General features: G+C 44.5%; 1 protein-coding gene across 1 annotated transcript in view; it reads left to right on the top strand.

The window, feature by feature from the left end:
- Positions 1-717: 717 nt before the first annotated feature.
- Positions 718-25,109, top strand: part of SRFBP1 (serum response factor binding protein 1) — an 86,294-nt gene continuing 61,902 nt past the window's right edge. The window contains exon 1 of the mRNA XM_072360346.1: positions 718-885. Within this exon, the coding sequence (XP_072216447.1) occupies positions 856-885 (30 nt within the window). The 5' untranslated portion in view covers positions 718-855. The remainder of the gene's footprint in view (positions 886-25,109) is intronic.

Genomic DNA, 25,109 nt, shown 5'->3' with positions numbered 1-25,109 from the left:
TGGAGAAACCTCACTGATCAGCCAGGGAGAACGTGGGAATGGTACGCTGTTTCAGCAGCTAGAACTAACAGGGGGAGTCTTTTATGGTCTCTGCTGCCATCTCCTGTCCTGTATCGGTACTAATAATTCTGCCTGGGATGCTAATTCCAACCAAGCCAGGGACTCTAATAGTTCTATTTGTCCTCTAGGTGAACTTTCCATACTGATGCATGCTTACTAGGTAGCTGAAGCAATTAACAGATACAACGGCTGCAGCTTTTGTATCGCAAGTGCAAATAAAATCTGCTTTATCAGAGACGCCGCGCTGATGAGTTACTTGGGTATTTCCCAACAGGTGCAGTCAGTAAAGCACCAGGAACACAGCTGAAATCGTACCGAGCCGAGGGGGAAAGAACCGCCTCTGGCCTTTTGGGATCGATTAAAAGCGGGCTGGGAAAACAAGTGGGAACACACTGTACGTGAAGGGAGGCCCTGAGACAGCACCGCTCTGCGTGCTCACGAGGAGCAGCTTTACTGCTCCAGATTATATATTAAAGCAAGGAATCATACTTATACCAACATCCAGAGGGTTGCTATAAAGGACTGGCCACATACAACACCTCACACGCTTGGAAATAACACCCAGCGCTCCATGGGGCCCTTAGGCCGCACCTACCCGCCGCATGCGCACCACCCTTTAGGCCCGGCCGGAGAGCGCGACCGGAAGATAACAACCGGAAACCGCGGCCTGCGAGACGCCGCCTAGAGCGGCTCCAACCATAGAGCTGCAGCCTAGAGCGGCACCGCGGCGGATCGAGTGGCGCATGCGCTTAGTTTTGCTTCTCTACACCGGTGAGGAGGCGTGGGGAAGGCGACATGGCTCCGGTGCTGAACCTCAACAACGAGGTGAGCGCGGCGCGGCAGGGCTGGGGACGGATAGAGCACAGATGGGCCATGGAGAAAAGGGAAGGCCCGGCCCGGCCTGGCCGCTCGGGTGGGAGGTGCTGCCGCGGTGCGCCCGTCACCGCGTGTCGCAGCCAGCAGTTCCGCCGCACCTTAGTAAGGCCCACCTGGGCCGGGCCCGTTTTCCTGCAGGGAGAGAAGGTCTGTTGAACGTCAGCCCGATGTTCCGAGCATGTAACAGCTCTGAGGGGTGATTTCTGACTCGGGGATTTAAGGGGGGGAGGTAAACCTGTTCTTCAGAAAACGTGGAGTTTAATGTGAGGTCGGATGCGGCTCCCTAGCTGATGACAAGCCTTTGGTTCTTGTGACTGCCAAATGAGGTCAGAATGTAGGCAGCTTCGCATTGAAGCACGCTAATGAAATCCCAGAGTAGAGCACTGCATTCCTTACAGAAGCCAGGAGCTTGATGGTAGGCTTGGAAGTGCAAACTGAACGACATCGGTTACTGAGATGCTCTTATGGGAGGGATTGGAGTAAGAAACAGTAGTTGAGTGAGGAATGGCCAAACCATTCTGCAGGAAAGCGGGTTTAGTAGTTTGTGTAGAGAAGATGGGCAGGTTTCAGTAAAGACACTGTTGCTGGTTTTATTCTTCACGGCTCAGCCATCACCCTGTACCAAGGAGAAAGCAAAAGTTAGTTCTGTCAGAGGTTCCTGAAGGGGTGAGCTTGCATCAGAACTTTCCAGAGACAAAAAGTTAGGCAGCGTATAAAGCACATCAATTTAAGACGGTCTGTAGTGCACATTGAAGTCCTTGCCATCATCCCAATAACAGAGACAGCAGCTCAAGCTGGCAAAGAGTAAGAGCTGCATTTCTCTGATGGAGATCCTTTTTTTTGCCTTTCCCACTTACACAACTTCTCATAAAGCATCTCTAGTGCATCATCTGCTGCAGAAAGTAATCATAATGTTTTCTTGGCCTGGATAATCCTCTGTATGTTTGACTACATGGGAAGCTGTTGTGAGAGTTTGTCTTGCTGTTGAGAAGTATCTTTCTCAGATGAAGGTGGCGTGGTAGCCTGTGAGCGTGAATAAAGTAACCCTATTACAACTGAATGACTTTTTCATGTGCTTCCAATTTGGTATATTATCCCTTGATAATATTAATATGTAAAAATCAGCCTTATGCAGTGCACCTGTTGGACTGCATCAAACAGATACAATGGCAACTACTGCAGAAAGAAATGTAAGTTCCACTTAAATGGCTAATGAACTTGTTTGCTTCATTTAATCTGGATTTACAGTAGTACTCTAGAAACCCTTGTAGACATGGTCATGTTTACTAGTTATTAATTTTCGTACAGGTAGGCCTCTGCTCTTAATGAAGAAACTACGTTGCCTATGAAATGTAGATTCCTACAAGGTTTTAGGATGTTAGAATTCAGTCTGTTGTTAACCTGTTTGTGGGAAGATCAAATAGCTCAAGAATTGCATTTTCCAGGTAACATCAGTTGGTACTATTCATAATGTTGACCCTTGTCTTCATTAACTCTTGTACATTTGTTTCTGGTGCTTAGAGGAACGAATAGTTACTGATCCCCAGAAGAAACTTCCACAGTGTATATGGCATTCCTGTGTACTGTGCTGGTATAGGTGAAGGCTGTGTGAGTAAGATCTATTCGTGTGGGTTATTTCTGTATGAGAGGAATGAGCAGCCACTGTTGGAATAGGGTCAGTGTAATTCGGTGACAGGAGATCTGGGCTCTTCCAATCCAATGGCGAATGCAAATGACAACAAATTAAATGTGCTTGCTGTATAATTGCAGTGCAATCCTGTGACTGCAAGATAAGGGCTGAGAAAAGGTTAGAAAAGAATTTTTTTTGTGTGATTCAGACATCCCATGTCTGGTTTTCTATTGCATTTTGATGTCTGTGCCCAAGACGAGTAGGAGGTAGGGAATGATGGAGGGTAAAGGTCACAGAAAGTTAAAGTAAAAATGTGAAGATTAGAGTTCTTGAGAAAGAAGAGGAAAATGCATTAATTTTTTTATTGCTTTTTGCTTTCTTTTTGTTTGTTTAGGAAGAAGATAAAAAGTTGAGTTTGGTTACATTTATGTATCAACTGCATATGATTGTTCTCTTGCTCAGAGATATGATTTAGCAGAGGGTTGTTAAAGTACCATGGTTAGACTGTGGTTGGACTTGATGATCTTTGAGGTCTTTTCCAACCTGAGTAATTCTATGATTCTTCTGCCATGCTTGTCTGTGTTTGGCTATAACTGTATTCTCACCTCATCTTTAATTTTATAGGCATACACACTGAAGGAATCCTTTAAAAAATATTGCTGTGTGATGTATGTTTCTTATTTTAAAGAGCATTTCAAGGGTTTTCAGGTATCAAAGAATAGCCTGCTGTACTAAAAAACACATATGAACTAAACTTTCTGGAAGCATGTGCTAGGTGGCAGCACATCATCAACAGCCATGGGCAGGGCAAGCCTGGAGAGAGATACCACGTTTAACGTGAAGAATTATTTTTGTTGGTTAGAAGTGTACAGCTTTATGAAGCAGAATCTTGTGAATGGAAAACATCAGGTGTGCCTTTCTTTGTTTCTTCGCTGTCACAGTCTGCAGATGCAGTTACTGCTCTGCTCTCCTTTTTTCTCTTCTTGGAATTCACTGTTGGTTACAACTACTTAGCAGAATGAAGCCTCAGAAATCACATGAGCTTGTGTAAATGATCTGTGTGTGAGTGCATTTCAAACATAGTTATACATGAGTGCTGTAGGGGCCAAGTTGTATGTTAAGAAGCCATTGTATTTTGTGAAGCATATGTAAATCAGAACTCAGAGTTATTCCTGTGAGTCACATTAATTGACTTCTAAAGCTGTGTTGTTTCAAACAGTGAAAGCTGATGTCTAGATAAATGCTTATCCTGTGTTTGAAGCGTTCCTTTTTTGCTTAAAGGCAGGGTGAATATAAAAGTTCATCTTGACAGTATTATGCATGCATACAGATTTTTCAGTTTACTAACAGAAGTGCAGATTAAAAAGATTCTGCTTGGAGAAACCTAGCAGTCAGACTCTTTAAGTGCTGAATTCCACTCAGCAGTTTTCTGGGTCCCAGAACTTTGAGGTGTGATGTTCTGTGTTGCAGCACTCAGGTTCTCATACTTCTTTGGTTTACAACTGTCAACTTCTGGCTTGTCTAGACTGGAAGTTATGTGTTCAAAAGGTAATCTGGGCATGGGGGCTAAGCCTTCAGCTGGTGTGCAGAAGAGTCAGAGGCTTGAAGTGTAGCTGCAGGAAATAAATGTAACACAGGAAGAAGGACTGAAGTATGCTTTCTGAAGGTCTGAAACTGTATTTGTGCTAAACCTGTATTTTTCTTACATCATTTATCACAGCACAGCTGGAAGGAAGCAGAGTCCAGAAATGGGTTATTTTTGTGAGGTGTATTAAGTGTGAAATATTTATTTATCCATGCTAGTCCTTAGCATATAGTGTATTTCTGTTATTGATGCAGTAGGTCTAGCAGGCTGATACAGAATCACAGAAACATGGGTTCTGGAAGGGACCTCTAGAGATGATCAAGTCCAACCCCCCGGTAATGCAGGATCCCTACAGCAGGTCACCCAGTTGGGTATGCAGCCAGGTCTTAAATATCTCTGTAGAAGGAAACTCCACAACCTCTCTGGCAGCCTCTTCCTCTGCTCTATCACTCACGATAAAGTTCTTCCACATGTTTGTGTGGAAATTCCTATGTTCCAGTTTTTGGCCATTACTCCTTGACCAATTTCTATGCACCACTGACGAGAGTCTGGCCTCATCGAATTGCCACCTGCACTTCAGGTATTTATAAGCACTGATCACATCCTCTCAGCCTTCATTTCTCCAGGCTGAACAGCCCCAGGTCTCTTGGCCTTTCCTTGTACAAGAGATGCTCCAGGCCAGTGGTCATCTTTGTTATATATAAATGGCAATTTAAAACGTGCCTCAAGTGAAAAGGAAGTTCTGTCATTGAACAGTCACCATTTCTTCAGAGACATTCCAGATAAAATGTAGTTTGAAGCTACTCCAGGATATTTATTTGCTGTTACTTAAACTCTTCTTTACTTGCAGTCTTCAGCATGTGACTGCCACATCACTCAGGTGTGATTTACCTCTGCATGTTTCCATTGACATTACATAACATTTGAAACAAGTAATTCGATATTTCACAGTTTATTTTTCACGCTTTTTGGCTATTGTAACTGGGACAGCTCTTAACACTGGAGAGTCTTTAATTTGAGGCTCTTTGTGAAGAATTGCTTTGCTGTTTGGTGTGACATCTTTAGTGTGTGTGGTGTGCCCCAACTATGCAATTCTAACTGGACTCACTGCTTCAGGACTTGCTCCCCTCTTCTCTGCCTGCTCCTGCCTTCCTGCCTTTGAGCAGAGCATTTTTCTTGCTGAGGTAGTCTGCTGTTGCTGGGTGAAGTTAGCAGAGAGCTGCAGCGTGGGTTTGGGGGTGGATGGCTGGGGGGAGCGGTGGTTGGGAGGGGATGGGCTGTGCCCCTTCCACTGCAGCAGGCTGCAGACAGTCAGTGGAGTGGCTTCGTTTAGGTCATGGCAGCTCTGTGAAATAAACAGCTGGGAGAGCATTTGACTAGCAAACTGAATAGGACAATTGCATCATGATGTGCAGTTGCGTTGTCTGGCAGGTGTTTATTTTACTGAAAGTACTGATTAGCTTTATAGGAACATGACTATTAAGTGGTTCCAAGTGCCCTAGGGGCCAGAGGAGCCCTTAGATCTGTCTAATCTTGATAATAAGTATATTGAAGAGTAGTTGCAAACCAGTGTGAAAGAGGAATCATATCCATTTACTATTATGCTTTTTAAAAAATCTGTATTTATCTTTGGGAAATGGGAACAGCAGTATCTTAAGGGGTCTAAAATATGTGGTCTCTTACCCACAGCAAAAGAGCTCTTAAAACAAGTTTCAGCCCTCTAGTCAGTAAAGCAAAGTGTAATTTTCAGGGGCTGTATTTCCTGCAGCTTTCTAGCTTTTTATTATTATTATTATTTAAAAAAGAATTCAGTTTTCTCTGTCAAACAAACTGATGTGAGCATTCAGTTTCATAGTTTATTTTGTCCCAGTAGCTAATGTTACCTAAGGAATGTTGTGATACTTTAAAGTACATTCCTGGACCTTCTTACTAGTGATAAAAAAGAATTCTAGACTGAAACTTTCAAAATAACAATGACTGAGTGCTGTTAGGCATTATGGTATTTAAAGCAGTCCAAAATACTGGGCAGCCAGCCCAATGCGGTTATCCAAACTTCTCTTTGAAATAAAATAGCTGCCCTCAAAGATCCGTTTTGTGTGCTGTCCTCTGGGCTATGTGGTGGATCTAGGAGCTCCTTTAGTGCAACTTAATATTCCCGTATGCTGATTTTGTAGCTGACTAAAGGGGAAGTGAGGCATGAGCTGCGGTATCTGACTAGTTGTCTGGTATTGGACCGACCTATGAGATGGCTTATTGCTCGTAATTCAGAATACCGTGCTCTCTTTCAAGGCATGAGTCTGTCTGAGAAAGAAACTGCTGCATTTTTGTGTAACAGCTTAGTCGTCAGAAAAACATTATGGTAGTTGAGAAGACTGCTCTGTGGTATCCTGTTCCTCAGTCTGAGATGAGTGGAATCCTGTGATCTCAATCACCAGCAGAGTGCACTAATCACAAATACTAACAGATGCTAGGCTTCTGCTTAGGAAAAAGGTTAACTGTATGTGTTAAGGGGAGCCTGGTCATAAAGTTAGCCAGGGAGAGTATTGCCTTAGGAAAAGCACTTGGCTGTATTCCAAAGGCTGCTTATCCAACAATTAACATAAAAAATACATGAGCTCCCTCAAAGGAAGTACTGGAACTCAGGAGTATTTACGCTGAAGAAATTCTTCTTGCAGGTCTACAGATGAGTTCCATTTTAATATTTAGTCTCTGGCTTGGATGTCTTGTTTGTTCCGGCATCATCTTAGTCTAGCATGTGGGTCAAGCCACTCTCTTTAAGCAGAAGCAGTTGTCTTGGACTCCTTCACAGTGAACATATTCTGTAATTTTTGGCTTCTAAGTGCCAGTAAGTGATACAAAACCCAATCTGTTCTTCAGATGGTGGACACCAGTTCTGACAGAGTTTGGAGCTATGGTATGCAGGTATGGCCAGGTTGTATCAGACAGAGTATCTCTCCTGGGCAACCTGAGTCAGCTTTAGTTTGATCACTTCAAAATTAGTCTTGATCTAAATACAAACAATTAGTATCCTTTGGGGAAAAGTACAGGTGCCTGGAGTGTTCTATGGCTGAAATTGAAGCTGTTGGATGAGCTCTGTCATGGCCAAGATCTGCTAATTCCAGGCTTATGCATATTCTTAAATATGTAATTGAAGATGATCATACCGTCTCTTATATGCCACTGAAACAGAATGTCATTATTGGGAAGGTATATAAAAAAAGCTGCAAGAGTTTAAAAAAAAATAAAGTCAAATAAAATTACACAATTCAAAACCAAATAGCTAATGTGTTCCGACACATTTCTCAATATGCTGGCAAATTACTACTTCTGCTGTAAATTTTAAGTCTTTTCAAAGTTAGAATGCTAACAGTACTTTCTCTTTAAACTCTGGAATACTTGACAGCAGTCATATTTTAGCTCTATGGAAATGCATGTAAAAATTCTTGCATTCCTTCTGTTACTAATAAATAATTCTAAGTGCAACGGTTCCTTGAAGGAGAAAAAACTGTGTTAGGTTGGGCTTGAATTCTGTTTAAAACAGTTCAAGTATTAAATTACTGACATTCTTTTACAGACCATGTAAATGTCCTAAGGAAAAGGTCTTTTGAAAGCTTATGAAATTTCCAAACTTATACTCTGTGAGATAGAATTCTGAGGAGCTGTGGCTTTATTTTTTCTAGGAACAGTTCCAGCAGCTGTTTCTAAAGTTTCTAGAGTTGCCACATCATCAGTTGCACTAATAAAAACAGCAAATTCTGATCAACCATTGACACAGATTTTCTTTCAGCAGATTACGGAAGCGATTAAACATGGCAAACTGTGCTTTTTGGCAATACTGTGTATAGCCCTTATCAAGCTATCGTTACTTCAGAACAGAAATGAAAACTTTTCCATAGCACAAGTGGTTTATATAAAGTGTGTGTGGTAGGCCACGAAGGCTAGCAAGATGCTCTCATAAAACATCTGTGGTTGCGTGGTGTGGTAGTGTACAGTAATGAAAAAAACATGCAAACACAGTCATGGGAAGCTTTAACTCGTCTTTGAAAGGAGCTGTGAGGTACTTGCAGTGCACAGTATATACTATCAGATTTAATCTATACGTGTATATGCATGCTTAAAATATGGTGTTTTAGAAATGCTTTTTACTGTTGTAAATGTGCTTAATTGCTTGCTGCTGTCATTGCAGATGTCTTTTTACAACCTCTGCATAGCCAGGCATGAAACTTTCTGCTAACTGAAAAAGAAGAAAGGCTGAAATGGGGTAAAAGGAAGGGAAATGTTACGCTGCTGGGTTTTTTTTGCCCAATAGTTTATTAGAGCAGGGGGGAGTGTGCTAGAAGAAGATTGGTAGTCAGTTGTGAATTCATTGTGAATTGGCGGTTGGTATCACTGTGATACAGTTCCTTTCAGTTTGTCTTGTGCAATTAAAAGCTTTTCAGTTGGGGTTTCTGGCACAAAAACGTTGGACTGCTAAACTAAGTGATTATTTAATTGCCCTTTAAATCACAGTAAGAAAAGGATTTTAAAATGTACTTATGTTTTCATGAAAAGTTGCAAGTACATTACTTATTCTCTTACAGAGGTAAGTCAGAGAGGTGAATATTTACTCAGTTGCATTTAATACCAAATAAAATGTGCATATGTTTTCAAAATTTAATTAGAAATTAAATCAGTTACCGTGTTTTTACAGTGCATGTATTCTTTTCATCTTCATTCTATAATGAGCATGCAGGCCAAAATTAAGTCCAGCAGAGTATTTCTGTAATAGCTCATACAGAACCTCCATTTAAATCATCAGTAGGCTTGATACTGACCAGAAATAAACTAGGGCCACTAACTCACTAATTAGAGTATAACATCTGGAAGTCTGGTTGGAGTCATTCAGTTGTGTTGAAAGCTAGTTTCTCACAGGCTGGAAGACTTGTTTATGTATAGTCTAGCAAACATCAGATATAAAGTGGATCTCGGCAGTTGGATTGGGCAGCTGCCAGGTTATGATTGGATAGCAGTTTGGTAGGATGAGAAGTTAGGTTGGAAGGTCTTTCAGATTAAACAGAATCTCAACAGTGCATTGTCCTGTTTGGGAGCAGAAGTGAGGAGTACTCCAATGGGAGCCAAGAGCTCAGGGCAAGAAATATAATGTTAGGGACTTCATGTTTCCTATTATTAGGCTACTGTGTATTAAAGTGCTGGTACAGGAAAAGCTGTTTAAGAAACAGTGTCATTTTCTGGTTTGGCTTAATTTCTGACTCTCAAAAACGAGGATAATACAGTTTCCAATGAAAGCCTCCCAACATGCTTTTAAAATGGCTATAGATTTCTGTTTGTCATTTCTTTTTGTTCAGCAGCTCATGAGTTCGTAGCTCAATTTTCTAGTTTCTGACCTTGATACTTTCAATGGAAAGTGAAAACTAGCCAGCAGCGTAAAGCTGACCATTGGAAAACAGAACTTCTTCAGTGGCTATGGCTCTTACAGCTTCTCAGACTAAGAATACTGAAATAGCCTTTATTTGTCTTGAATGAAAGTGTTCAGAGAAAATCCACCCCTTTCAAAAAGTTACTTGAAGCTAATGGGCAGACCGAGAAATGAGATCTAACATAAGCCATACCTGCAGTGTATAATTGGCATAGAGCTACCATTAAATTCTGGATGTGTACATCTGAATCCTTTAGCCTCTAGGGCAGCACTTTCCCTTATATCTATACTCACCAAAATGCGGGAGGTATTCAGCTTGTCAGAATTTTTGCTGTGGTAGTATGTTTTCTGGAAAGTCTCTTTGCACTTAGATGAAACCATCTCAGAAAACTTCTGAGGTCTTGCAGAGATATGCTGATGCATTAATGAATGTACTGGTTGCATGAGAAGCTAGTAAGAACTGTTTTGAGTAGCAGCTGGTTCAAAGGAATGAATAAGGGATTTCGTCCAGAGGCGAAATCTCTAGAGGTTTGCTGCAAAGGAAATAAGTAACATAGGAACGGGATAGCATAACTTAAATTTAGTTGCATGATAAAATAGGAATTCCAAGCAATATAAAGCAGAGGGCAGTTAAGGTGATTGCTTGCTCTTGAAGTGATGTAGAAATAACCAGGAGGATGGAAGGGAAGAGAGATAAAACAGCCTTTACAGTGAGCTTTACAGAGACAACACTACAGGAATTCCAACTGTAGGAAATGGTGTCTGGGTTATGCATGCCAGAGGAAGAATTAGCATGAGGGGCAGGAGAGCTCATGAAGGGGAAAACGTATATTTGGTGTGGAGTGTCTGGAGATGGAAGAAGCAAGCAGCAAGCTTCAGTTGATAAGAACGCCTCAAAAGAGCCAGCACTGGATGTTGGAGAGACTTAATGGATAGCTGAACAGTACACACACAATGCCTAAAATAGGTGGATAATTTGAGTGGTTGTCATGTCAGAGCAAAGATTTTGCAAGAGCTTCACTGTGCAGTTAGAAATTGCGACTTACTCTAGGATAGTCTTTTTAAATCTGGAAGCTACCTGACAAAGAGCTAATTGCTTACAGGCGTAATTGTGAAACAGTGTCATCCAAATCTCTGGCAGGTGTATTTTATGCTTTGTATTCATCATACTTTTTACACCTGTCCTTTTCCCCAGGTTCTGTTTTGTCACAAAGAAACATCCAGGAACGATACAGGTTGTGAGATCTTTCTTTCATTTGTTTTTTCAAGCAAAGTTAAACATTTCAGTTATATAATTTTCTAACATATATGTGTTTACTAAAATTTCTTACCGTTAGATCAGTTTTATTAACTATTTTGAGGGAGTAAAAAAATGCTAACTGGTGTAGAAAGTTAATTGTCCATTCCCAACAGAAATAGTTATTCCTGTCCTTCCAAAAAGACTGAAAAGTAAGCTACATTTGTATGTGTAGGGCCTCACTTTCTGTGGTGTGTAGTGTTTTGTAGGAGGATGGAGCTCAAACATCTTACTGAACTAGACATCATTTCCCAATTTCTTTCTGTTTATCTCCTGTATGATACTTGGATTTTTACTAAGATACGGACTGTATAGATATGTAGATCCTTTCACATCTGAATTTTAAAGTATCCAGTATCAGACAAGAAGAGAGAAACTTCCAGGGTTATTGGTCAGAGACAGGAGAGAAACTTACAGTTAATTTAAACTACACTTGCCTAATAGGAATTCCTTCAGCGTGCAGGATTTGTGTAGTACCCCAAGTGCTTCCTATTCCCCTGTCTCCAAAATGCAGTAATACTGGTGATATTTGCTCATGTGATGAAGATTTGGTTTACCTGCTACAGGGTTTATCTTGAATTGTGGCTTACTTCTATCCAAAACTAACTTAAATGCAATATTTTGAGTTTTATTTTACTAGTATGAGCTTGTAGGTGAGACCTTCTCCTTTTTCGGATGGATTTTTTACATCTCTGAAGAAACCTTCCTACCTTCTGGTTTCCCAGTCTTCTTACACATATGGATGAGCTACAAAAAACAGTAGTTGAGGTTAATTTATTTATTTACTTATTTATTTCAGACCTATTTCTTATCTTCCATAGGTGCAGAGAAATGGAAAATTGATTTAATATGTATTAATAGGTATTTGTCCAATGTGGTAATTTCTTCACTGGTACTTGCGTTCAAACAATAACATGGCTTGGGTTTACGTTATTAACTTGAAAGCATTTTTCTTGTGTGATTTCTTTGTGTTTTCATAACAACTGTATAGTGACAGTGAAAAGAAAGTTTTAAGTGGGTGAGTCTCATTAGGAGACGAGTGGTTGTGTTGAATGACATCTTCACAAAAACACTTGGTGCCTTTTTAGTTACTATTAAGATGTGGATGTTTGCCAGATGTTGCTCAATGATAATCTCTTGCAGGCATCCCACTCATTCCCTGCCTTCCCTGCATGTGGGACTGATCTGAGCTGCATATAAAAATGCCTTTTTTTTTTATGTGGCATCCTGTACTCAGAAGAACTTCTCCTACTTCTGTCTACTTCAGCAAGTAGTGTTTGATTCCCCTTGAAATTTCACTTGTCAGGTTAAAAGGATCAGCCGATATAACATAGTAAATGTAAAATATTCTGTGTGCTTAAGCTGCAGAAACTGTGAAACCTAACATCTTCCAGCTCTGCACCTCGTTGTCCATAAAACTTCATACCAGTATCCTCATTCATCCTCTCTCTACAGCTTTTGACTTACCCTTCAAGTCCCCCTCGTTCAGCACTCAGCAGTAGCTGCAGCTACACACTCATGCCGCCCTACCAGACATGCTGGTAAATGAGTGTGCATGTGTTAATTGGCAGCCCAAATCAAAAAAAATCTGAATTGTACTGTTATATCTCTTCCATGCTTGGCTTGTGGATTGTAGTTCTTATCTCTTATTCAGCTACCAGTTTTCACAAAACATGTAGGAGCTCCAGTCTGTGCTGATCTCTCAGAGTTGGTGTCTGTTTATTAAGTTGTTGGGTGGAAATGCTGACTGGCAAGCAAGGTGATGACAAATCTGATTTTCTCAGAAAACAGGCTAACGATTTTAATTCCAGAATACACAGTTTTATTTCTCCTCAGGTTAGGTGAGGAATGTAGTGTTGTATTGGCTCTGAGGTTCCCTGTGGTGAGTTAGGAGGCCAATAGCACTGTCTCACTGCAGAAATAACCAGAAGTTGCAGAAATTGTATGGTCTGAGTGAAGCAGTATGGCAGTTGACATGCAATTGTTGTGGCTGTAGGGTATTGAAGGCCTGTGAGTGTGTGATGGACAATGTAAGAAAGCCCAGGTCATGCGTTTCTCTGAAGGTGACTCAAGGCATGCAAAGGCCAGCTGGTTCCTTAGCTCTCACCCAGCTGGGATCTGATCCTGGCGTTAAATAAGAGGATAGTTTATTGATCAGAGTCTGGTCTGTGATATGCAACTCACCCTGTCTCCATCTGTATGTTCCCACCTTGTTCTTTTGCCCTGGAACTAACCAGCATTCATGTGACTGCGACAGGAACCAATATAGGAAACTAATCTGACTGGAGATTGAACTTGCTTTCTTTCCTCATAAGGTTAGAATCTATTTAGTGGATTGTATGTAGATGCGTATGGATTATTCTTGCTGCTTTTACCTCCTTATTCATGCTTTTATAATGCGAATATGTGAAGCTACAGCAAGTCTAGTAGTGGCTATTTCTAGATATTTTGACATGTATAAAATTCATACTGTAATACAGGGATTTTTATTTTTTTTAATAAAAAAAAAAAAGAAAAACACAAGGTAAATTTGGGAACTGCTAACTTTTCCTATGAAAAATCATTAGATATTTCAAGCTGACGTTCCAGACAATAGAGGGAAATATTTGTAATGAAGTTCCAAACACAATTTTTTTTTTTTTAAACTCAGATTATTCACTCAAAAGATCACATACTGTTGTTCATTCTGGCTAATACGTGATCCAGCCACAGGTGTTTTGAATTTGAGAACTCACTGTTGCCAAGGAGCACCAAAACTTAACATTTAGAATACTACATTGCCATGGTAAATTTCTTGGTTAGAAGACTGCCAAGTAACAAAAATGAAACCAGTGCTTCTGGTGTGCCCTTTCCTATAGGAAAATAAAGTTCTATGAAAAACTGAAATATTCATTCCATGTTTTTCTTCTAGGTACTGGAGAGATGCTGAATAATGTGCTTAAATACATGGGTTTCTTTGTTTGTTTGTTTTAAGCTGGATTTCTTCTTGGGACTTTTGTTCATGCATAACTTAAGCAATGCACACAAATCTTTTGGTTGTGTTTCTAATGAATTCTTTTCTTTTGCATGCATAAGCAGATGTACTTAAACTTCCGGGGTTTCAGTCCCAATGCAGTACAGCCAGGAAGTTATTGTGTTCCTCTGAGCATATTTAAAGGTTTCTTTTATGTATATGAATATGTGTATGATATGTGTATGAATTTTTTTTTTAGAGCTATAGGTAGCATATGTGAACAGGCTTTCTGAGACTGGGTTTGCTAGGTAGATTACTGAATTTTTCTTGTCACCATTCCACTCTCAGATGTGGTTTTGTGATAGCACCTGCTAGCCTTGCAAGAACATGAAGATTCTCAAGTATGGGAGCAAACTCAGAAATACCCTTTTTATTCAGGCATCAAGTGATGTCAGAGAACTTTTGGCTTCTACCAGGAAAGCATTTCCAGCACACATATCTAGTTTTCCTGAAACAATTATTAGGAAAAGACATAGTAGACCTTGTATTCCAAACTGAATTCAGATCTTTATGAGAGTTACAGAACATTACATTGGAATAATCAAAGTATAACTGAACATTTCTTGTAATCATGTCTGGACATTAAGTGTATGATCTCGATACAGAAGAGACAGCCTATTCTCTCTCCATCAGGTAGTCCATCTGCTAAATCTCTCTCCAATTTAGAGACAAAGGTATATGTGGGACAATGTCAAAGGTTTTGTATAAGTCAAGGCATGACATCAGTTACTTTGCCTACCAATGCTGTTGCTCCAATGTAGAAACACACCAGATGGGTCAGGCACAGTCTGCCCTCAATGAAGCCCTACAGGCTGTCTTGTACCACCTTCCTGCCTTCCATATGCCTTAACATAGCCTCCACAAGAATCTGTGCTTTTCCCAGTAACTGTTGTTACCAGTAACAAGTACTGGGAGCTCCTGCCTGTGTGGCCAGTATCCCTTCAATATATGTTATACTGAAAAGAACAATTCCTGTTATAATCCACCACCATAAATTGCACTAATTTGGCAAAAGTAAACTGCTAGGAGAGGATGTTAAGTGGTGAGTCACTGGCACAAGCTGTCCAGAGCTGTGGGTGCCCCATACCTCGAGGTGTTGAAGGACATGTTGAGTGGGCCCTGGGCATCCTGATCTGGTGGGTGGAAACCCTTCATGACAGGGGGAGTTGGAACTGAATGTCTTCAACCTCCCTTCCAACTCGAGACATTTTATGATTCTAAGATTACACAGTTCTTGTCTGGGAAGTAATTTCCTGACTACTTTGCCTCCCTTACTCTCTTTAAACAGAAGAAACTGCTTTCTGCCTATAGCAAAAAAAAAGGCTGATATGAGCCTGGCAGGTGTAGGAGGGCTGCTCAAAAGTAATGTCTTCATTACGTGTGTCGTTGTATTCCTTGTGTCTCTTGTAGTTTCCATGGAAACAAACAGGAGGCATTACTTTCAGAGCAACCTATGTACATCATGTTTGGGGGAACACTTGCTTTATATTGCAAACTCTTGGTGTGCTGAAAGTCTGTTCTGTGAAATAGTTACGCACATGGTATCTATTTATTTATTTTGCATTTCAACTTTGTTTAGGATTTGTAGTAATAGAAATACCCCTTATGGTATCTGAGAAAGGCACAGTGTAGATTGGATGTAGTTTTGGGTGCAGTTCCTAAGCTAAGGTTTTTACTTCTGAAATATTCTTGTTTTCTTCCAGGCTTGTGTGCTTCACTGTATGGCTTGTTTTTGAAAGTGAATTAATTTCCGCTGTTATTCCTTTTGGATTTAAAAATTTATTAATTATCTGTAATACATTTGTAGAATATTTATTGATGACTATGTCCAGTTATCCGTACAGTTTAATAATCAGAATGCAATTGCCTCTTAGATAATGTTTATCTGCAAAACAAAAAGCATCCCATGTACTGTATGGCAAAGAATCCTTGAAAAGTGGTTACCTTCACTTACAACAGCATGCTGAATTTTTAGGAATCCTGGAGTGTATTGCTATTGATAGGTCTGCTTTGAGATTTGCCCGAGGCTGTAATTATTCTTTTGAGTTTACTGTCGCCTTTTAAGTGTATTACAAATTCTTGTCTTTGTGCCCTAAAGTGTTGGTAAGTCTGACCCTGTCTGACAGCTTAACCTTTGCAAGTTTCAGTGCAAAGACTCATTCTTTTTTGTTGTCCTTTATTACTTATTTACTAGATGTATATAGTAAATAATACTATATGTGTTTGTATGCGTATAAATATATATACATATATAATTTTTTATGAGTAAATGTTCATTATAGTTTTTTAAAAGCCTCAACAGGTTTTTTTGTTCTCTTGTTTCTGTTTGAGGAGCGAAGGGGGTTCTTGTGTGACTTCTTATTTTCTTCTTCATTGTTGTGTTGTTTAGTTTGCCCGCCTCGCTTTTTGACACAAGAAGCTGAAGGCTCAGTGAGTCCTGGTAGGGGTGGTCTAAGACCCGTTGTTTCAGGCACACTGTATATCTGAAGCAAAGCCTTTTTGAATTCTCTTCCAAGTAACTGACTGCTTTCTTGAGAACTTCATGAGTACTTCCAAGAACAGAGTTGATGCATACTGTCCCGTGTGAAAGAAGTGACTGTGGATTACATAAATTGATGTGCCTAGCCTGCCAAGGAGTGAATACCTTCCCTCATTCCTGCTGTCATATGTCTACAGAGATTTTATTGGCTGGCAGTTGGAGAGGCAGGCTCTTGGCTCATTTATGCCCCAGAAACATGCTGTGTCTGCATTAATATTTCTATAAAAATACATTACAAAACATTTTGGAGAGAAAGTTAAATATACTTAGTATTTGGATATGCAGTAACTACCATGTTAAGTCACTGTATGAATTCTTCGAATTCGGATGAGTCTGTAGCTTGGAGATACTTCCAATGGTGATTTTAAAAGCAAACAAGAGGCAGCCATCTTCCTTCTGAGATGGTCTACCCAGTTTTCATCTTTTTGAAAATACATAAGAGGTGTTCAATTAGAAAATGTGCTTTTATTTTCTTTCCTCCATTTACAAGAAGATGTATTACAGGGAATTATTCTTTAAAAAGATAACTCTCCTCAATATCACCTGTGTGCAACCCAACTCCTCAGCACACCCCTGTGCAAGCACACAAAGGTGCCACCGCATCCACGCACTATCCATGTGCTCACACACACTCACACAACCACATCCCTTAGTGCAGCCCTGTGCGCACACACACAGATACACGTGTAACCCCTTCCTTTCACTCCCAAAGTGCACGCACACACCGGTACCACAATGTCTGTGTGCAGCTCCAACCCTTTGCACACCTCTGTGCACGCACATATATGTGCATGCTCGTCCTTGCACACATACCCACTGACATGCACAGACCAGAGCAACCCCACTGCTTTGTACACACATGAACACAAACGTCTGTAACAGCACCCATGCACAAATACACACACGCGCACGCACACAAACTCGTGGAACCCCACTGCTTTGCACAATCCTGTGCACACTCATGTGTGTCATGCACTGATTTCCCAGCTAGTCCTTGTGGGGTCTCTTACTTAGGACGGGAGTGCAGGAGAGCAGCCAGAAGCTGTTTGCATTCCCTGCTGTCTGCTGGGAAGGTTTGTTGGTGATGCTTGGGTTGCTTTGCTTTCCCTTGGGAGGTGGGAAGGAGCTTTGTATGGAGGCACATCCCGTGCCAGAGCATCCCGATGGCACGCGTGGGATCAGCAGGTCTGTCAGAGAAGTGGGTGAGGTTGCACGCCAAGCTGCAGCAGAGGAAGGGGAGGAGGTCCCAGCACAGCTCTGCACCACGCTCTGCCACGCTGGGCAGCTTGTTCCTGGATCAGCAGTGCCATCAGACAAGAAGCAGGGAAGGAAAGCAAGGATGGGGATACCATCAAGCGCAGTTGGTGCATGACTGTGCAGACTCGCAGACCCAGAGCTTGTGGGTTGTTTCTGTTTTTGTAGCATTCATGTGAGGAAGCTGATCAAAAGGTTCTGCTGCTTGATTCTTCTTCTGAAAGAGCTGCCTACAGGTAAATGTCTGCAGGGATGGAGGATGTGACAGAAAGCATTTGTGTCCACAACAGTGTAGTTACACTTGGTCTAGAGAGTGAGAGAAGCAGGCAGCACTGCCTGACATTGGTCAGGGTGAGCTCCTCCTGCCGCAGCGCCATGATGGCAGGGCTGGAGATGATCTGCAGAGCCAGCTCAGAGGTGGGAGCCAGGAATGGACACGGCAGGAGTACAGAGGTGTTAGGGAGCATCCACGGCGTCCAAGAGCATCAGAAGGCCCTGAAAAGCATCACAAAGCCGCAGCCAGGAAGCTTGGGGTTGTCATGAGCAGCATCCAGGATGCTAGAAATTATTTGCTCCCTTACAAAACGGTAACAGAGCTCCTGCTGCAGGAGTCCCAAAGCCAGGCAAAATGGGAACACACGCAGAACTCTGCTGCACGCACCCCACAGCCAGAGAGCTGCAAGCTGAGCTGCCTTGCTGTTTCTTGCACTCATCCCAATCTCTGCGAATGAAGACTCGGAATGCAGTCAAGGCATTGATTGAGCATGAGCATGCCTTTATTCAATAGGAGAAAGGAGGGGGTGTGAGGTATGGAGGAAGGATGGGACTCGTCCTCTCCTGTCATCACGAGAGTGTCTCAGAGCTTGTGCTGTTCCCTTGAGCCTGGGACTGGTGGCCCGATTCTACACCCCCCTCCAAGAGGGTCGGCTGCTCCTCAGTAACGCTGACCTGGTCCTGCTTGGAGGTGTCGCTTTCGGGGCACTCAGGCTGTGCTTGGTCTGGGCTGTGTTGCAAAGGTACTGGGCCACAGTCCTGGCTGGTGAGCCTGGCACTTGGAGCCTGGCACTGGTGGTCTGAATCCACGCCCACCTCCAGGAGGCTCGGCTTCTCCTCACTGATACTGACCTGAGCCTGCATGGTGGTGCTGCTGTCGGGGCACTCGGGCTGTGCTGGGATTGTGCTGTCCTGGGACCCCTGCACTGGGTCCCAATCCAGGCTGGTGCCTGTGGTGTCTTGCAGGCTCAGGTCAGCAGCTTCAGTAGGGATGGGATGAATCAGGGCTTGAACAATGATGACCTCCTTTTCTCTGTCGTTCCTGTCTTGTAGAAGGCTGTCTTCCGAACTGCAGTGACTTGTGCTTCTTAACAGCTGTCCATTGATGGAAGCACATGATGCTCCATCGTCACTTGCCCTGGGTCTTCGGGGTTGACAGGGGCTCAGTTCACCTAGGAAGGTGTAGACAGGTGTTACTGTCAAACATTCGCAAGATGAATCATGAAAGAGGTTCTTGACATTTGGCTATGTAGTGGTGGTGGATAGAAGCAAATAGGCGTCTAGCAACAGTGTCACTGTCTTGAAAGTGATCCTCGTGCAGGTCCAGCCCTTGTGTTGACAAGAGACTCGTTTGGGAAAGACAGGGGTGAACCAAAGATGTCAGGCATGGGCTTGAATGCCAGAAGGAGGTGCAGGCCCACTGAAAGCATGAATCCTACCTGTGCTGCTGACAAGCAGTGTTTTGAAAGCTGGATTTGCACCCTTACCTGCCAGGACCATGACTTCTGTTTCTGAGGGCTCCCTGGCACTGCTCGGCAGTTGGTGTTCAGCCACAGGCGATGGTTTGCCCAGGCAAAAGCAAGAACACCAACTGCCAGCTGGTGATTCCCTCCTTTTGCTGGGAGAACTTGGTCTGGAGAGAGAAAACAGAGCATGCTGTCAGTCACGGTGCAGGGTGAGGGAAGAGCTGCACTGAGCGCTTCCAACAGTTGCCTGTTCCTGGCCCTGCCTGCTTTCTGCTGAAACACAGCTTAGAAACGTGCTCTGTTTCAAACAGCAGAGGACGCTTCCATTCCTACAGCTCAGCCCTCAAGTCCTGCTGGCTAGATTCCTCTCAACGATATCAAGCAAGATGCGGAGCATGTGAGCAAAGGCTCCACAGCCGGACAGGACAGGAGCTGGCAGGCGTAACTGCTTTCTGAGGAACCGTGCAGCCATAAGGGAAGCTCAAAAGCATTTCTGACTCTTACTGCTAATACCTCCTTGGCCTCAGCTCACTGCCATCTTTAATTTCTAATGCCAGCAAGTCCAACCAACAGCTCTGCTTACAGGAGAGGTGCAGTTGGTTTCAGGCACGTGGCCCTGAAATCTGGAAAACACTAATATTTCCAGGTACAGCCAGCACAGGCCAGGATAAACGCCAGCGTGGCTTTCTGCATCTTGTGACTGCCTGCCCAACCAGGAAGGAAAGGCACCCTTGTGTGGCTCCACTGAGCCTGTTGGGCAACTGTGTGTTAGTTGAGTCCTTGGAGACATCATGGATAAAAATAAACCAATAAAACCCACCCGACCAAAGATGATAGGGGCTGGAAAGGGAAGTCCTCTTTACCTTTCAGGTGGAAAATCAATCACCGTGTGGAAGTTCCCCGGCACAGCTGCGGGGCCTTCCTCCACTTCTATCTCTATATCGCTGTACTGTGTCACAGCGGGAGAGCTGCTCTGGCCTCTCCGCTGAGCCTGTGCCTCCTGCACCGTGAGCAGCTTTGTGGATGGAGGATGCACCCACACAGACTTGGGCGCAGCCATAGAACTGTGCCCTGCAAGGGAAAACCACAGGTAAGAGGGAGGATCAGAAAGCAGCAGCACAGCCATCCCAGTTCTGCATTTCTCTCAGACTTGCTTATCAGAGCCACTGGAAGAAGAGGAGCTCAAAATAACCGTGTGCTCAGAGGTATGCTCGTGGCAAAGGACACAGCCATAATTAAGAGCAGCTCACTGCATCAAAACAGGCAAACAAAAACCCAAGAAAAACTAAGGGGCAGGGAACTCAGAAAGCTTTGTTGCCACATTTCAATCAAGCTTCACCTGCTTGCAAAACATCTTAACAGCTGTGACGGTTTTCTCCATGTAAGTTATGGGTTTGGACACTCGGGATCCAGGAACGGGGCACCATATTCTAATCTAAACCCAGAAGCCTGCTGTCTCCTCAACAGCAAAAGCATTTTCAAAGGTCTTGAAGAAGGCCTGGATTGGATCAAGGTGCCAGATGAAGATCAAGCTAATGGAGGAAGACTCTCACCTGCTCCCTCTTCCACGGCTGGTGTGGATTTGGAGTGGAAGAGGCTGTCTGTGTGGGTGATAAGGAACTCCACCACAGCTGACTGTGTCTGCAGCTCCGTGCATGCAGCTTCTCCGCTGGTGCAGGCAGACTGGCTCTGCGGGGATCTGAAGAAAAGGCAGATCTTACAAGTCATTTCCCCAAGATCATTTCCCCAAGTCTGAATTTCTGTAGCCAAAAACTGACAAGTTGGGCTCTGGAGACTTCCGCAGTGGGCAATCAGCGATGCCACTGACGAAATTCTCCTGGATGATCAGGGACACAGCAGTCCCAGCTAAACAAGTGACTAGAAACTGTCATCTAGAAATTGTGCCTTGGGGGCTGGAGAGAGCAGAAGTAAGCATCGTGTTGAAACGGAAAAAGAAGTTTACCTTAAGAGGTTTGGAGCCCACACTATCGCTAAGTTCTGAGCGTGCATGTTGGTCACGGAGCAGTTCCCAGCCAGAGACGCCAAGTGTCTCATAAGGTACTCCAGCGTCCTGGAAAACAAGAGGGGCAGATGTTCAGCACCAAAAAGCAAGCTGTGCTGCAGTGCACGAAACAAACCTCACTTCATGCTGGTTGTTGTCATTGCTACCGTCCCTGAATATGAAGTAGATAAAACATTCCCACTGCCACCACGCTGCAGCACCAAGCCCCAGCACAGCACAGCCGCAGCCATCGGCTGCACCAACCGTGCCCCCGTGCCAAGGAACTGACCCAGTCAACTGACCCGACGCAGCCTTCAGCCGCTTCAGCGTGCACAGGCATGATGCTGCCAGCGTGAGGCAACACCTGGAATCGCATCATGGCCCTCTGAAAGGCAGCAGGGCTGAGCTCAGCAGACCGAGTGCAGCACTGACCTGTAGTGAGGAGCGGGCAGCTGCTGGATGGCATCTTGCATGCTGAGGAGCCGCTCCTCCTCTGTAGCTGAGCAAACAGCGTCCTGGAAAAAGGCAGGAAGGGATTCAGACACCAGGCGGGAATAGCAAAGGGAAGGGAATTCTCGCAAGCATCGTGAATGGTTTAAGTAAGCACCTCCTGGCACCACCAGAAGTGGCATCATCCAGAGGCAGGAGGTGGCAAAGACATGCCTCATGGGGCTAACAGAAATAAGACCTCGGAGCTGGGGCACTGCTGCAACCATCAGCCAGGACGCCCAGGGAAGAGGTACGTGTCATTTCCAAGACATTGCCCTGAGCTTACCGAGAACTTGGCATACAGCTGCTCGGTCAGCAGAGGGTTTGGGAGCTCCCTGAAGTACATCTTGCACAGGGAGCTCACGCTGTGAATGTCTCGGACGCTGAGCTCGGGAACCTGCTCCGACTCGAATTCATGGCTGCAGAGAAGGACACAGGATTGAGCAGAGGGCTTTGAGAAAGAGGAAACCAAGTCCAAATCCACGCCAAATAAAGTCAAGAAAAGGAAGGGGTTCCTCTGAATGCCCGCAGCATGGCACGTGCCCCTAATGACAGCTGTGTCAGTTGCAGCACTCTTACCGTAGTCGCTGGATCCTGGATGCCACGCCAGACAGGCGGTAGATCCCCTGCACCACGCCATGCTGCTCAATGAACTCAGCGCAGCTCTGCAGGACCTGGGGGACTACAAAACAAGAGCCAACGGTTAGCTTAGCTTCTGACTCAAGTCCTGGGTCAGGCTGTGCTCTTCTCACATCCCACCCAGTAAGCCCAGTCGGGCTACCGCTTGCTTCCTCCTTAGAGGAGAAAGCTGGCAGAGACAGCTGTGAGGAAACTGCACAGAGACGTGTTCTTGGCTTTCCAGAAATGCCACCACCTAGCAACAGCCTGGAGAAAGTAATTCTGGCAAAACCACAGACACTGCAAGTCCCATCACAGCTCCCTGGGGAATGGAGGAATCCAATCTCACGACCAGAAGAGCTAGGAAAAGGATGCAGGGTGCTCTGTTTGGCCAGAAGGCTTCCTACGTTTTCAGACTGAAACAATTGTTGGATATGATCTCCCTTTTATCTTTAGATGCCCAGCGGAGGGAGATCTCAGCAATGGGCTGTTCCTTACCATCACGGCCAGAGCGGAGAAGGTGCTCCCCCAGGTCACACCCAAACACCCCTTCCTTCGCCGGCTCCGGCTGCTCCGATCTCCTGGGGCGAGCCTTCACCACCGAACGAAGGAAGGTGCTGAGCTTGCCCCGTTTCTTCGGCACTGCAAAGAAACAAAGAAACCAGTTCATTTCAGGCTTGGCTCGGTTGGACGAGGCTGAGCTTAACACCTTCAACCGAGCACGGAACATCGGGAAGAACATTCCCAACCAGGACACGCAAGAACGGATTTTCCCCGTCCCTGCACGTGCCCAAGGCCAGGTCGGAAGGGGCCCCGGACAGCCTGCTCTTGACTCCTGCTAAATGCGTCGGCTGCTGACCCAGACTGAGGCAGAGGCCATGGAGCCTGAGGATGATCCTTTAGACCCCTTCCAATCCCAAGCCATTCCAGGAGGATTCTGTGACTTCCCCAAGCCCAACAATAAACACAGTGGGATTGGGACAGATCTCTGCGTGTTCCCATGGACCTTAATGCAGTCCTGTTGCTAAGCTTGCTCAACGCGGGCATTAACAAACCCCCTGAAAGCCACGCTCTGACCCCATTTTACTAACCCGCATTGTCAAATGTAACATGTGTACCTGGCTTTGGCAATGAATTGATGAGGGACTCGGGAACTTTTCCACTGATGAGCTCCACGCACTCAGCAGGGAAAAACCCAACCTGTAACAAGAACAAAAAGAGAGGAGGGCATTAGCCTGAGCCCAGAGCCAAAGGGAATGTCCCCTGACAGTGACACAGGGCAACCGTTTGCATCCGGAAGCCATCCTGTGCAGGCAGAGCAGCTCCAAGCTGATATTCCTGACTCTACTGAAGTTGGGCTCTCTAGTCGAAAGCATGTGCCTACCTGAAAGCCAAGCTTGCCTCTCCACCGGGGGCTCAGCTCCTTTGGTGGCATATCAATAATGCACACCAAGTCTCCCACCTGCAAGAGATTGAAACGTCAATCCCAGCTTCAGCACAGCTGGCAGGAAAGCACAGCTCAAATAACTGCCTTCTTCTGCGCCACAGAATATCCTAAAGCTAGACAGCAATTGCACCAATGCAGCCCCCAAGGCATTTTCCTTTCTAAAACTAAACTTGGAGGTACAAGGGTCACACAACATACACAGTACAGCTGTGCAGTAGGAAACAGGTCTCAAAATCAGCAGGCTCTCTGCCAAAGGCTATGGAAGAGCTCCACTTTAACCACGGGCATCGGTTAGCAGGGCTTCCTGAACACATCTGCACACTTCACACACCCGTCTGCTGTTGCTCAGAGACCAGGCTCCCATACTGGGCAGGATCTGCTTGATTACAAGGTTCAAATGCCCAATCCAACCATACTGGAGAGATGGCTGAACTCCTCCTGACCCAGCGCAAGTCTAAGCTGGAACCGAACCTTCGAAGCTTCACCTCACGAGACATTCTGAAGGTGTCTGTGAATATTCCTGAGGCGTTCACACCCTAGACTACTCTCCCGTGCATGACAACAAGGAACGCCTGTAACTGCTTACCTCCAGGGAGACTTCATCCGGCCCCTGGGCGACGTAACGCTTAATAACATGGGCTGCCGCAATCGCTGGCACGTTGAAAGATGACTCCGCACGCACCAGCTGCGGCTTCCACATGTTATCAGCCTGCAAAACAGAGCACAGGCCGTGGTCAGGAGCTGAGGACAAACCAGGAGGATTTCAAGGTGAGGAGCACATCTGCAGAGAAAGCTGCAGGAAATGCGCTCCGTCCTGATCAGGAGCACTTCAGAAGGAGCTGCACTTCTCATCACAGTTGTTTCTCTTCCTGGCGTGCAGTGCCAGGCCATGCCAAGATGCATCTCTCTCTACCCAGACTCATCAGCAATGGCACTGGCGCAGACAGGTGGCCAGGCCCTTTTTGGCCCATTCTTTCCTGCAGGAGAGCACATCTGCGGCTCCCTCTGCTGGCTCAACACAGAGAACAAAGACAAGCCAGAGCTTCATACTGTACCTCCGTGCCCGCCACCTCGGGCTCACATCTGATCTCGCTGCAAGCGTTGCCCATCCCAGCAGGTGTGACAAGCTGGAACAGAGCAGAAA

This window comes from Excalfactoria chinensis, chromosome Z (genome assembly GCF_039878825.1).
Source record: "Excalfactoria chinensis isolate bCotChi1 chromosome Z, bCotChi1.hap2, whole genome shotgun sequence".
Classification (NCBI taxonomy): Eukaryota; Metazoa; Chordata; class Aves; order Galliformes; family Phasianidae; genus Excalfactoria; species Excalfactoria chinensis.
This window is presented reverse-complemented; position numbering and strand designations above follow the sequence as displayed.